Source organism: Periplaneta americana, chromosome 5, assembly GCF_040183065.1.
Source record: "Periplaneta americana isolate PAMFEO1 chromosome 5, P.americana_PAMFEO1_priV1, whole genome shotgun sequence".
NCBI classification, from domain to species: domain Eukaryota; kingdom Metazoa; phylum Arthropoda; class Insecta; order Blattodea; family Blattidae; genus Periplaneta; species Periplaneta americana.
In genome coordinates this window covers 43,927,295-43,939,427 of record NC_091121.1, presented here as the reverse complement: position 1 = coordinate 43,939,427, position 12,133 = coordinate 43,927,295, and the positions used below count along the sequence as shown (strand labels likewise).

At 35.5% G+C, this 12,133-nt stretch overlaps 1 protein-coding gene across 4 annotated transcripts in view; it reads left to right on the top strand.

Annotated features, from left to right (window-relative positions):
* LOC138699560 (baculoviral IAP repeat-containing protein 6-like) overlaps positions 1-10,419 on the top strand; it is a 37,527-nt gene extending 27,108 nt beyond the window's left edge. For all 4 annotated transcript variants that reach the window (XM_069825551.1, XM_069825547.1, XM_069825548.1 and 1 more), the window contains 2 exons: positions 4,225-4,458; positions 7,164-10,419. In XM_069825551.1, coding sequence (XP_069681652.1) covers positions 4,225-4,458; positions 7,164-7,286 — 357 coding nt within the window. In that variant the 3' untranslated portion in view covers positions 7,287-10,419. The remainder of the gene's footprint in view (positions 1-4,224; positions 4,459-7,163) is intronic.
* Positions 10,420-12,133: the final 1,714 nt, after the last annotated feature.

The following is a 12,133-nucleotide window of genomic DNA, read 5'->3' as shown; positions in this document are numbered from 1 at the left end:
ATATAAATTTAATGTTAGGTTTAGAACAACACAGCTGCCTAATACGAGTGTTAGTTTTTTATTCTTATACTGTTGTATTATTACATTTTACTATCCTGTAACATAATAAATTGGAAAGGTGTCACGAGGATTTGAGCCTGATACGTTGACATTTCAATTCCGAATTTCGCGACATCCGACGTTCCTACGTTCTTCCGACTGAGCTATGTCATTTACCTGGTATTAACGTAATTCAGCACATTGTCAGAAACACAACTACTGAACATTCATTTCAATTATATTCTGAATATTTAATAATGGTATAAATGTTTACGTTTATGACAATAATATTTGTAGTTGTAATACCAACTGCAACAGCAGCAATGATTATGGACGTATTGCGTGGATACAGTTCAATACAGATTTTTCGAAAACAAATTACGACACTGAGGTCGAGATTATAAAATAATTATATTCTTCTTAACTCTGTGGAATTTATGTATGAGATTGATATAGTTTTTAATAAGACTCTAACAAGTATTTATATTATTATTTCCTAATTGAAGAATATATATTTTTAGTACAATGAATGTTTTGCTGTTATTTTAAGACCTAGGTAGAGGCTAATTCTCTGAGGAAACCACGACGTTATTTCTGCCTGCGACTTTGACTGACATGGCTCCACAAAGAGGTCCAGGAATGAATGAAAGTATAATACGGGCTGTGATTCATCTTGGTTTTTCGGCATCCGAGTTAGGTAGGCGTTTCAACGTTTCATAAAGAACAGCCCGGAGATGGGTGCTCGGCAATTTTTGGCCGAAAAGCTGGGAGTGGTAGAAGGAAAATTTCAACACCACAACAGGACGCTAGATTAGTGGCAGAGGTTGAAAGGAATACCTTTCGTACCGCTGCTACTTTGAAGGCAGTTGTTAATTTCCCTGGCCACGACCAGACAGTGAGAAATCGTTTAAGGGCCGCCAATTTGAGATCTCGACGTGCCATTCCTAAGGAAGTTCATAAGGAAGAGCATATAGAGGAGCGTTTAGTCTTTGCAGTGGGAAATGGTGATCAGAATTGGAAAAGAGCAATCTTTTCTGATGAAGTCACCTTTTCTACTACAAAGGAAGGGCGCACTCTTGTATATCGTCCTCCTGGTATCTGATTCGACCACAGATACACTGCCATGCGTGCCTGCAGTGGTATAGTATCTGTGTCGTGTTGGAATTCAATTTCAGCAGGATAATCATCCAGTTCACACATCTCAATTGATTCGGGATTGGTTTGCAAGGAGACAGGATATTGAATTGATAGACTGGCCTCGTTGCTCTCCGGATTTGAACCCTTTAGATAATATGTAGGCGCAAGTAAAGAAGCATATGCGGAAAAATTGACCCGCCCTGATGATTTGTGGAAGCTCGTCCATGGTCCCTGGGATGCCATGACTGAGAACAGTCGGTATTTGAAAACACTAGTCGATTCCATGCCCACTCGACTGCAAGATATGATCGAGATGGGAGGAAGATGGACTAAATATTGAATCGTGGCATTTTGTTTTGTTTTTTGTTTTTTTTTTTTTTTTTAACTTTTAATTGTTTTAATTTTTTAAGGCAGACGTCTGTAAGTTTGTTTTGTTTATGCCACGAAAGATATTTTTGTTAAGAATATAATCTTTCTTTCCATTTGCAGCTATAATGTCATAAATAATGACACAGTCATGGCATAATGCATTCATGAACCTGATGTTAATTACTAAAACAGTCATAAAAGAAACAGAAACAATTATATTTTCTCTCTCTCTCCTAAAAAAACATAAAAAGCATTAGGTTGTGTTCGAACACACGACCCTACGAACACTTGCCCGAAACGCTACCATTATGCTACAGATTAACACGCCAAAACTTTCATTCTGACTGTAGATATCAGGCCACGTGGTCCAACAACATGTAACATCACCTGTCTCCGAATTGTAGCAGAGATACCCGAAGGGAACTTAGTGTTTAGAGAGCGGCCACTTTTTCTTTTGACACCTGTACATATGACAAGAAATTAAATTCTGACACTGTTGGCCGAACGCTTTTTAGGAACAAAAGCCTAGGAACTCTTTTATTAGAATAGTAGTCTATTCCTTTTCTTAGTACAGATATCGTTCATTACATGAATGCCCATTCACATTCTGTAGTTGAAATTGGAATAGAATTTATAATATGTAACTGGATTCTGATTAGGTTTTGGCTGATATGTACAGTCTTAGAAAAAAAATGACCGGCTGCCATATGCTAAGTTTCCTTCGGAAGAATTCGGTTAATTCTGTGAGAGCTTAGGTTCACACGTGAAGGAATTTCTTATGCACAGAGCACCCTGGGGCTAGCGTCTCTTACCCGCGGAAAACGCAGTGCACCATGGTGCACTCGTAGTAGCTGCTAGCGTTTATGCTCTCTATCTCTTCCTGCTGCACGATGGTGCACACGGAATGGCACCGCTTACCCTTGCACATTTCAGCGAGTACTGACGACCACTGGTCTAAGGCAATACATCATCATCATCAATAACTTCAAGGTTTAGGCCGATGGCCTGTTCCGCCTCGAGAATTTTATCTGTCAAACTGGTCTCTCCAATGTCTCTTTGGCCTTCCCACTCGTCTTCTTCGTGTAGGTCTATAACACCACGTTCTAAAAGATATCCTGTCGTTGGCCATTCTTGTTATATGGTCGTACCAATTATTTCTATATTTTTCAATTATAGTTATTATACTCTCGATATTCAGTTCTTGACGTATATCTTCGTTTCTCTTATGGTCCTGTAGTCTAAATCCTGCTAGTGGCCTTAAGAGTCTCATCTCAGCAGCCTCAATTCTTCTCTGTTGGGCTCTAGTCAGAATCCACGTTTCTGAACCATATAACAATGTTGGAATTGCCAGTGTCTTGTAAAATACAATACATTTATTATCAAATACACATCTCACTTGACGATATGTGTCAGAGGAAGAACAATTGTTTGTATGCATCTGAAGTCTGATTAGTGTAATATGTAACTAGTCGGCAGTGTATGTAATGGAGGGGGGAAGGAAGTGACCACATTACCTCATTATCTCCTGTCTTAGTTGCTTCATGAGCGATGCCTTATTGGTGTCACTTATGAGGTTCAAACCTGTCTTCGGGCAGTTGACTAACCAACAACAACAATGTGCAACAAACTACAAAGCTGTGGTCGTTTCACATTGTTGTCAGCATATTTCCTGAAGGCCTGAATAATAACAACTGAACAAGTGTTTAAGCAAAAAAAATCAAGATGCCAGTCGCTACTTCTATGCCAGATATCAAAATCAAAATGTTTTTAAAATAGCTAACATCCTCCATTTCAGAATATACTAAAGACTAGTTAAACGTAATTAATATATTTTCGAGTCTATATATTTTGCTGGTACGGTAATATAAAGTTTTTATTTTAAACTGTATGGTATACCAGCCCAACTATAGCACTGGCTATACTGTTTTCGCTGTAAGAAAAATCCTAATGTAAACATAAGCACGTTGCTGTCATACCCGTGATTGGCTCCCAGTCGAAACACTCACATGACGCAGGAAAATATAGTTTGTATTTGGAAATCACAATCTTGTATTATTTGAAAATAAAAAATTGAATTCTAGTTGTTAAATACGATGAAACATTTAACTTCACTCATATGTAAAACGCTATGTAAAAGAAAAGCTACTTTTATATTTTGTTATGTACTATGAACGCGGATGAATACCAACAGTAATACCGAGGTAGACTGTTCTTGTAACAAGCTGGCGTCACTTGAGCTCGTAGTTGTTCACGTAAGTACGTGGTACTGAAGTATGGCTTCTGTAACCTCAACTGTCCATTGTGAAGACATAATACTTAAAAATAATTTAATTACAGTAATTATAAAGTTAATGTTTCCTAAGTAAACGAATGCATAGTAGTGAGGTTAGGCCTACTTGATGAGTAACGGGAAATGTTTAACATGAAACAGAATATACAACAGTAGGCGGGAACACGTACTGAGAATCTATGGCGCCAAACAGTGGCCAATGAAGCCTCACTTCAGTCATGTGGTATTGTTTACATTAGGATTTTTCTTACAGCGAAAAGATTATAGAAGCTGTTTGGAAATGGGAAAATTTACTTATATAATAATTTCTTTGGCATGAGACACTCTTTGTATACATATAAATTCACACACACATTTATATAAAATGATTTCTGATCATTATTATGCAGGTGCTGATCTCAATCCAGAGTCTGATCCTAGTGCCAGAGCCATACTTCAACGAGCCGGGCTACGAAGCACTGTTGGGTACAGACAAGGGACGGCGCTACAGCCAGTCATACAGCGAGGACATTCTGGTCAACACTATCATGCACGCCATGGTGAGCCAGCTGCGGCGTCCCAGCTCTGGCTTCGAGGATGTGGTTCGCACGCACTTCCGCATCAAGCGGAAACGCATACTCAAGGTACAGATAGCTCTCTAGGCACCATTTGCTGAGTGAAGCCCTTTGTCCTGGAATTTTAGACAAGAAGGAGAATCTTGCCTTCACTCAATATCAAACATGTGTTCTTCATATTGTAGCTTTTTTGCTGTAGCAGCTGAGTTAAGCCATTGTATAGGTAAATTCCTGTAAGTGTGAAATAAGCACAGAAATTTCGCACAAAAATCTCAGAATCAACTTGGCAACCTCTGCTTTTTAGTGATTCAAACAGGAAAATTGTGGGCGTAGGTTTTTACACTCACATTTTATCATTAATGACTTTTTGAAACTGAGCTTCCGGGCTAAGATGCCGTGGTCTACTGGTGCAGATGTTCCCAGAAGTTTCATCTACTACTGCGGCAGACATCTTCAATGGTTAGGTATCCTAGGTCGAAGTCTCCTGTTAGGGGTACCTGTAGCAACTGATAATCTGACTGGTTGCTTGTCCTTATTTATAGAGCCGGGGATTGGCCTTAGTGTTCCGTTGTCGCGGCAGTCCGCACAGTCTCATTCTCATACACCAGGGACCTATTTCATAAAAGTACAATTACAATTTAACAGGCGTTTTTCTTAAAAATTCGTAGAAAGAAAAATAAATTTTATTGGTGTTTCATAAAAGTAAAATTACAAATATGTAAGTAGTGAAGAAGTTTGACAATTTAACTGGCAAATAAAAAAAATAGATATTCTGGAAAGATTTTATTAATTACAAATGTGTAACTGTTAAAACAGTTTGTAAGTAAGTAACTGTAAAATTATAAATAAATTTGATCTGGCTTTAGAGATAATTAGACTACAAACCTACGTTAAACAAGTGGGGTAGTACTAGTGCTGAGGATTAGAGCAACTTCATCAAGTTCGAAGACTGAGAACCTTCAGAAGAAAAATGAATTACGATTTCCAGAACAGATTTTAAATTAATTAAAGATTTAGGATGTCAGCAGTAAAGCTGGAAGAAGTGCTCAGCATCATTGGACAGAAGTTGTCATCCTACTTTCAGCAATCAGGCACTGTTAAAAAACAACAATTAAGGATTGCTCTTTATTGGTTAGGTAATGGAGATCAGTTTCGCGGTATCTCTGATATGCACTTATTTTTTCCTGAGAAAGCACCAAATAGAACATCCGTGGGCATCTCGTATCCAAAATCATTATTTTGTTCCCTTTTCTAGCCATCAGCACAAACTGAATTTCTGATATCTTATGATATATAATTACAGTATGTCAGTAATAATAATAATAATAATAATATTATTATTATTATTATTATTATTATTATTATTATTATTATTATTATTATTATTATTATACGTTTGAGAGATGTGCAGGGCATGTAGCACATATGGGCGAATCCAGAAATGCATATAGTGTGTTAGTTGGGAAACCAGAGGAGAAAAGACCTTTGGAGAGGCCGAGATGGGAGGATAATATCACAGTCATGAAGCTTGAATTGTTGAGGTTACTAGGAACAATACACTATTCAGGTACTATTTTGCATTGTCTGTAATGAGGCGATAGTAGCAATCCTAGTGGTTAGAAACTATCTATGTATGCATAGAAGAAGAAGAAAGTTAGCTTCCCTTATGAAAAGGTTGCCAGATTTGACAAAGCATATTACATATAATTTGGAAACACACCTTAAAGGTAAAATGATATGCATTTGAAACGATGAGGGAATTGAATATACAAAATGTCAGAAAAATTTACACCTAAGTAGCGTTTGTGCTCATTTACAGTTAAGAAAGGGAAAAAAAAATATCATCAGATAGGTTAGAATGATATGAATGCCATATACCACGAGAAAAATAATAGTACGGATTTATTGGCATTGATATCTAAACCAATCAACAGCCATCGGTTAAGATAACTTGAAATTTCTATTATCACTCCTGTACAAATGATTTCTCAATATCTGAGCCAATCCTTTGAGGGCACTAATGGCTATTTACTTCACAATGCTGTGTGTTAGCCCCAGGTTTTTACATTTGTTGGCGAAGAAGGAGGGTATGGTACCTTGTGTTCCCATATATATTGAACTTTGTGACTGTATATACTAGACTGTGATAATATTAAAATGGATTCGGGGGAAGTGGGATATGATGGTAGAGAATGGATTAATCTTGCCAGAATAGGGACCATTGGCGGGCTTATGTGAGGGTGACAATCTCCGGGTACTCTAAAAGCCATTTGTAAGTTGTAAGTATTATTATTATTATTATTATTATTATTATTATTATTATTATTATTATTATTATTATTGTTATTATTAAACCAACAAGATAAAAAATAAATTACAACAGCTGTGAAATAAAAATGGAGGATTAGTAAAATTGTAGTAACACTTCGATAAATGTAAAAAAATCTTACGAAACCTCTATAATTGTAAAATTGTAATCGTTGAAATAACTTAGAAGTGGAGCAAAAAGAATGCGACTGCATTGTGTAGGTAGCAGTACTGTAAAAGTGAAGATATATTTAACCAAAATATGTTGCATTACTTTTGGAGTGACCTTTGCAGTCAACCGAAATAGCCAACCCGACACCCTCCCTCACATGTTGTCATGCAGATAAATCAGAATTTCCAAACGTCATGTTTTTCGAACATATTAACAATATTGGAAATAGTTCGATGAAAGGCCCTTTCAGATAATATTTTGTCTCATCTTGGATAATGCTCTGGTGTGTTTTTAGGAGATTAAAGGCCACATGAAGAGTTACAACAACACGAAGGCCTTGCAAAAAGCGTACGAGTCACTGCGAGTTGAGCTCGACAAGTTGAAGGATGAAACTGCAGCTGCAAAAGATCCCATGTGACATCATCACCCTGGGATCCAGGTACTGAGACTGTGATATCTTGCGACTGAGGATTGAATGCTCAAACATTCCGATGAGAGGTGGGGCGACCACAAGACTGAATTGAACTATTTTAAAGATACTGCGAGCCGCCTGTTGTGTCCCCTATCAGTGATTCCCACCAGCCCAGGCCAACCCGTCTTATTCCTGTAGTTTGAAGAATTCGATAGTGTATGACCAGCATTACAATTAACATTTCGGATTCTTGACACTTCTGATCCCTATATTGAAATTGAGTCCCCAAGTAGAGATGGGATACACTGTTCCAAGTGTTACTCTTTTAATAGTGAAACAGCTTAAAATAACGTTTCCCTGCATAGCTGTTGAACGTGAAATCCAAAAACTACATTCAGAGAGAATGGTTTTAATATTTTTTTTTAACTGTGTAGATTTTACATTTCTTGTTTTCGGAAATGCTGCTGTAACCGTGCGGTGTTACCTTCCAAGAAGTTGGACATGAAAACGAAAAAGTGATTAAATTTTAGGTTAGATATAAGTTTGCTAAATTACCAATATATCTGTAACCAGGGATAGACAAAACTCCAAAATTTTCAGGTGCCAGTTCCTTTTCTTTAGGAGTCATTTTTTTTTTTTCTTTTTTACCCATACATGCAATGAAAAAACTGTTCGAGCTGAAATAAATATACATTTACTGAAATATATTAAACAATATTATAAAATTAATAAAACACATTATACACTGGAACTTGTTCATAGGGCTTGAACTGAGTGTTAAAAAAAGTGAATTCAATAAAAAAATTCAGGCACCACATACAAATTTTTAGGTGCCATGGTAACCTAGCCCGGGATTTGTCTACTCCTGAATGTACCTACAACTCAAATGGGATGGTAGCACTCTACATGGAGAACCTAGACAGTTTTGCTCTGGAACTTGGTAGAGAATTAATGAAAACACTGACTGTCAAACTGCAGTTGACAGAGGACATCTGTAAACAGTTTTCATTTCTAAAGCTTTGAAACTTCCGAAACTGTTGAAAGAAAGAAAAACTGTTACACAGTTTCTGTCCCATCTCTATTTTCCAGTATTGCTTGAGCCACAGATTCTACGAAAGAAGTTCACACAGTAAGACTCTTTTTAAAAATGTTGTGCCTTTAACCTTGTAGGGAGGGGGGAATGTTAAAATTGCTTTTACGGACTTCATTATAAAATAAGGTTCTGTACAGGTAGTAAAAGGAATAATAATTAATATTTTCGGGAAATAGGAATCTCTCACATTAGCTGTTGCCAATATATGGGGCAGTGGCTGTTAAGAAACTAGACTTGCAAAATATTTATTCCTACATTAGAATTCCTTGTATATGGCAACTACGGGACACAACCAGTGCCAAATAACAAATTTTGGAGGTTAATTGGAAAATAGTTTCATGGGTTATTTAAAGACTGACACCAACGGTTTTTTTTTTTTTTTTTTTTTTTTCATGTAGATATTTAACAATTTGCATGCGAATTTTTAAATTAAATTTTGAAAGGCGAGCTTTATTTTCGGTACTTAATACAGTGCATTCATCTGTTAGTCCATAATATAAAACGAACTAAAAATACTGTAATTTAAGATATATTGAATGGCGGCCATATGACATCGAGAGCAGGGTAGCCTACATCATGGCATATGATGATTTAAAGCTTTTAGCCCCCTTTTTTTTTAAGCAGATTTAATTTCTGTTTAACGATTTACTATATTAAGTGATATGCTGCATTACCACTGACCAATGTCATAACTGCTGTTAAGACCCTCTATGTCGTTATCAGAAGTCAATGAAAATTTCACCGAAATGACCGCATGTCTAAAACTACACTATATGCACAATTTCCATTTTTATTTTTCTTTATCAAAAGTGCCATTGTTCTGGAATTGCTGGTTATTTAGGTGCCGGATACGAGGAATTCTACTGTATTTGCAATTATCTTGAGATTATTAAAACTAAAAATTCAAGCAAATAAAGAAAATATTTAAGTTGTAACTTAAAAAAATTAAAAAGAAAGAAAGAAAAACTGTTAGCATGATATACATACAATGCAGACATGAAATTTCCTTATATACATTCATATCCAAAGATTAGTGGAGTGTTGTGTAAAACATCAAAATTTTGTTTATCTAATTTCCAAAGCGAGAAGATGTTGAAAATGACAACCATTGTCGTTTCTTATAAAACTGCCCCCTCTCCCTATTTTTAAATTGATTTTTTCAAGCTTTTGTTATAATTGAGGCATTCCCTGGAATAACAACTTAACGAACATTACTTCGTTCCCATTTCCAGCATACATTGAATCCTTAATAACCCATCTCCCTCCTGACAAAATATTATTTACCTCCAACACAATGCCCTCTAGGAATATTTGACTATCGTTCTGCTCAATGCTGTTATACCAGACCTAAAATATTAGATGCTCTCTATCTTGGATTCGAGATTTTGTAGTTCTTGTTCCAGAGAATGCCTCAGTTGCATATGTAAAGTTATTTCTGTAGACATAGAGAGAATAGAGATAGAGAGGATAAAATAAGATATTTATTCACCGATGAAAGAATGCTTTGCATTCGCACAAAAGGAAGGATTCTGCCTTGTGTCATGTGAACCACGAAGCACCCATATCTGGGGGACCATTACAGCTGAGCGTGATTATTTCTCAGGTTTTGTATCATAACTTTGTATGAGATTGGGAATCACTGAATATCTGCATTTATTTCCTGAGCGCATTTGTGACCAAGTGAATGGTTGAATGAATAAATGAGTGAATGAGAGAAAGAGAATGTGCGGAGAGCAACTTTTCACGCTGTATGCCTCACCTTGCCACTGCATATGTCATCACCACCCTCAACATTTCCACCTCTAGGAGTATTAAAGCTTCAGCATATTTCATTGTACTGAATGTTTGAGCTTACAAGCTGCAGTAGTATTTATCTCGATTATGGCTGTGTATAACAATTTAATATATTATTATTGTGAATAAGAATGTGATTTATTTTCAATTGTTACTCAATAAGAATGTTCCAAATTGGTATCTGTATTGTAGATGCTGACTGTGCTGTTTTATTATTATCAAATGTAGTAAATAAAGTATACATGACACTTACCTACGTCCACTTTATTGAATTACAAGATTCCAGTATCCTAACTTCAAGCATTGGTGATTATTAGAGCTGGCAGTTCCTAGAAGTTGACTGTTACATTTACTGTTACATTTACTAAATAAAATAAAATACAGTATGTCAAATGCAAAAAAAAAAAAAAAAAAAAAAAAAACAACATAAACTGGGGTTACTTTGAACACAGAGGAAACTTTGAACATTTTTTCAGTAAATCGTATTTAGGTTTCTACATGCAGCTCTTGTTACAGATGGAGGTAAATTTGGTATGAGAATGATTTTATAATAATTTGCCTTCATCTACAACAAGTGCAGCATGTAGAAACCTAAATATGATTTTCTGAAAAAATGTTCAAAGTAACCCCAGTTTACAGTACTATTGATAACAAGGGGAAGAGAACATAAACATACAGTTTAAGAGTAGTGTGCTGAAACAGACCAATTAGAACTTAATAAACAATGTCAGGTAATGCAACCATGTGAACTATGAGCCACTAAGAATCTTACCTTATTCCATAACCACTTAATCCAGAATCTGCTTGTGTGTGTTGTCAAAATAACCTACTAACCTAAGAGCGATGTTCTGGATTGGAAACTGCCAGCCCTAGTGATTATTTTGTGGCTATGAAGCATGATCTACAAGAAATATCATTAATTTTAGATGACAGCTTTGCTTGTCAGAATTTCATACAATGAAAATTTTAAAGTTTGTATAATTGGTCACATTCCTGTATTATGTAATATTGATTTTGTACACTAAGCACAGATATCTACACAATTGTCTGAAGATGCCCTACACAGGGCGAAAATGTTCTATAATTGAAATGTGTTAACAAAAAATAATTTTTTTGGTTCACATTACAATAAAAAATGTCAAAGACGGAAATATTGAAACCATATTGTTTTTTCATTATCATATAACTTATTGGAAAACCTATAAAAAATGAATTCAAAATTCAAATTCAGAATTTCATATACTTCCACAAGACTAATAACTAATAATCGTGAAATGTGTATTTATGTGTGTTATGCCTTACAGAATGGTATACCAGCAAGACAATTCTCAGGAAAAAACATAATTGAAGCCAAAAGAAGTAGTTGGAAACAATATCGTCGCCTGAATGCAAGAACTAGGTAACTCGAAATTTGCTTTTTTTAAATTACCTCCTTTATAGCATAGCAAAAATCGCACAAAATGTAATCCAGGATCTAGGTAACTGATCGAATGATACCAGCGACATCTATTTTTTAATATAACAAGTAGGTAAAAGAAAACGAGACATATTCCTTAGTGCAATAAATAAGTAAATAGGCAATGTCACAAAATATGAAAAATCAAGTTACCTAGTTCTTGCATTCAGGCGACGATATGTTGGCTCTTTAAATGCATATACTTGTCCAAATGTACAGAAAAGATTCGTCACCTACCTTAGAGATAACAGATAACACTGAAACAATCATACAAAATTCTGAAAACTAATAAAAAATTTAAAATCGAACTACTATGAATGAAAATGGATTTTTTAAGAGATTAGCGACAATTTAAAATTAGAGAAATACAATTACTGTATATGTTAATAAAATTCTATTCTGGATTATGTGAGGTGTAAGCAATTGAATTAGTATGAACGTAGGATAAGGATGCAAGAGGGAATATTACCCAGATAGGTGTTGGAATGATGTCCACTTGGAAGAAAAAAT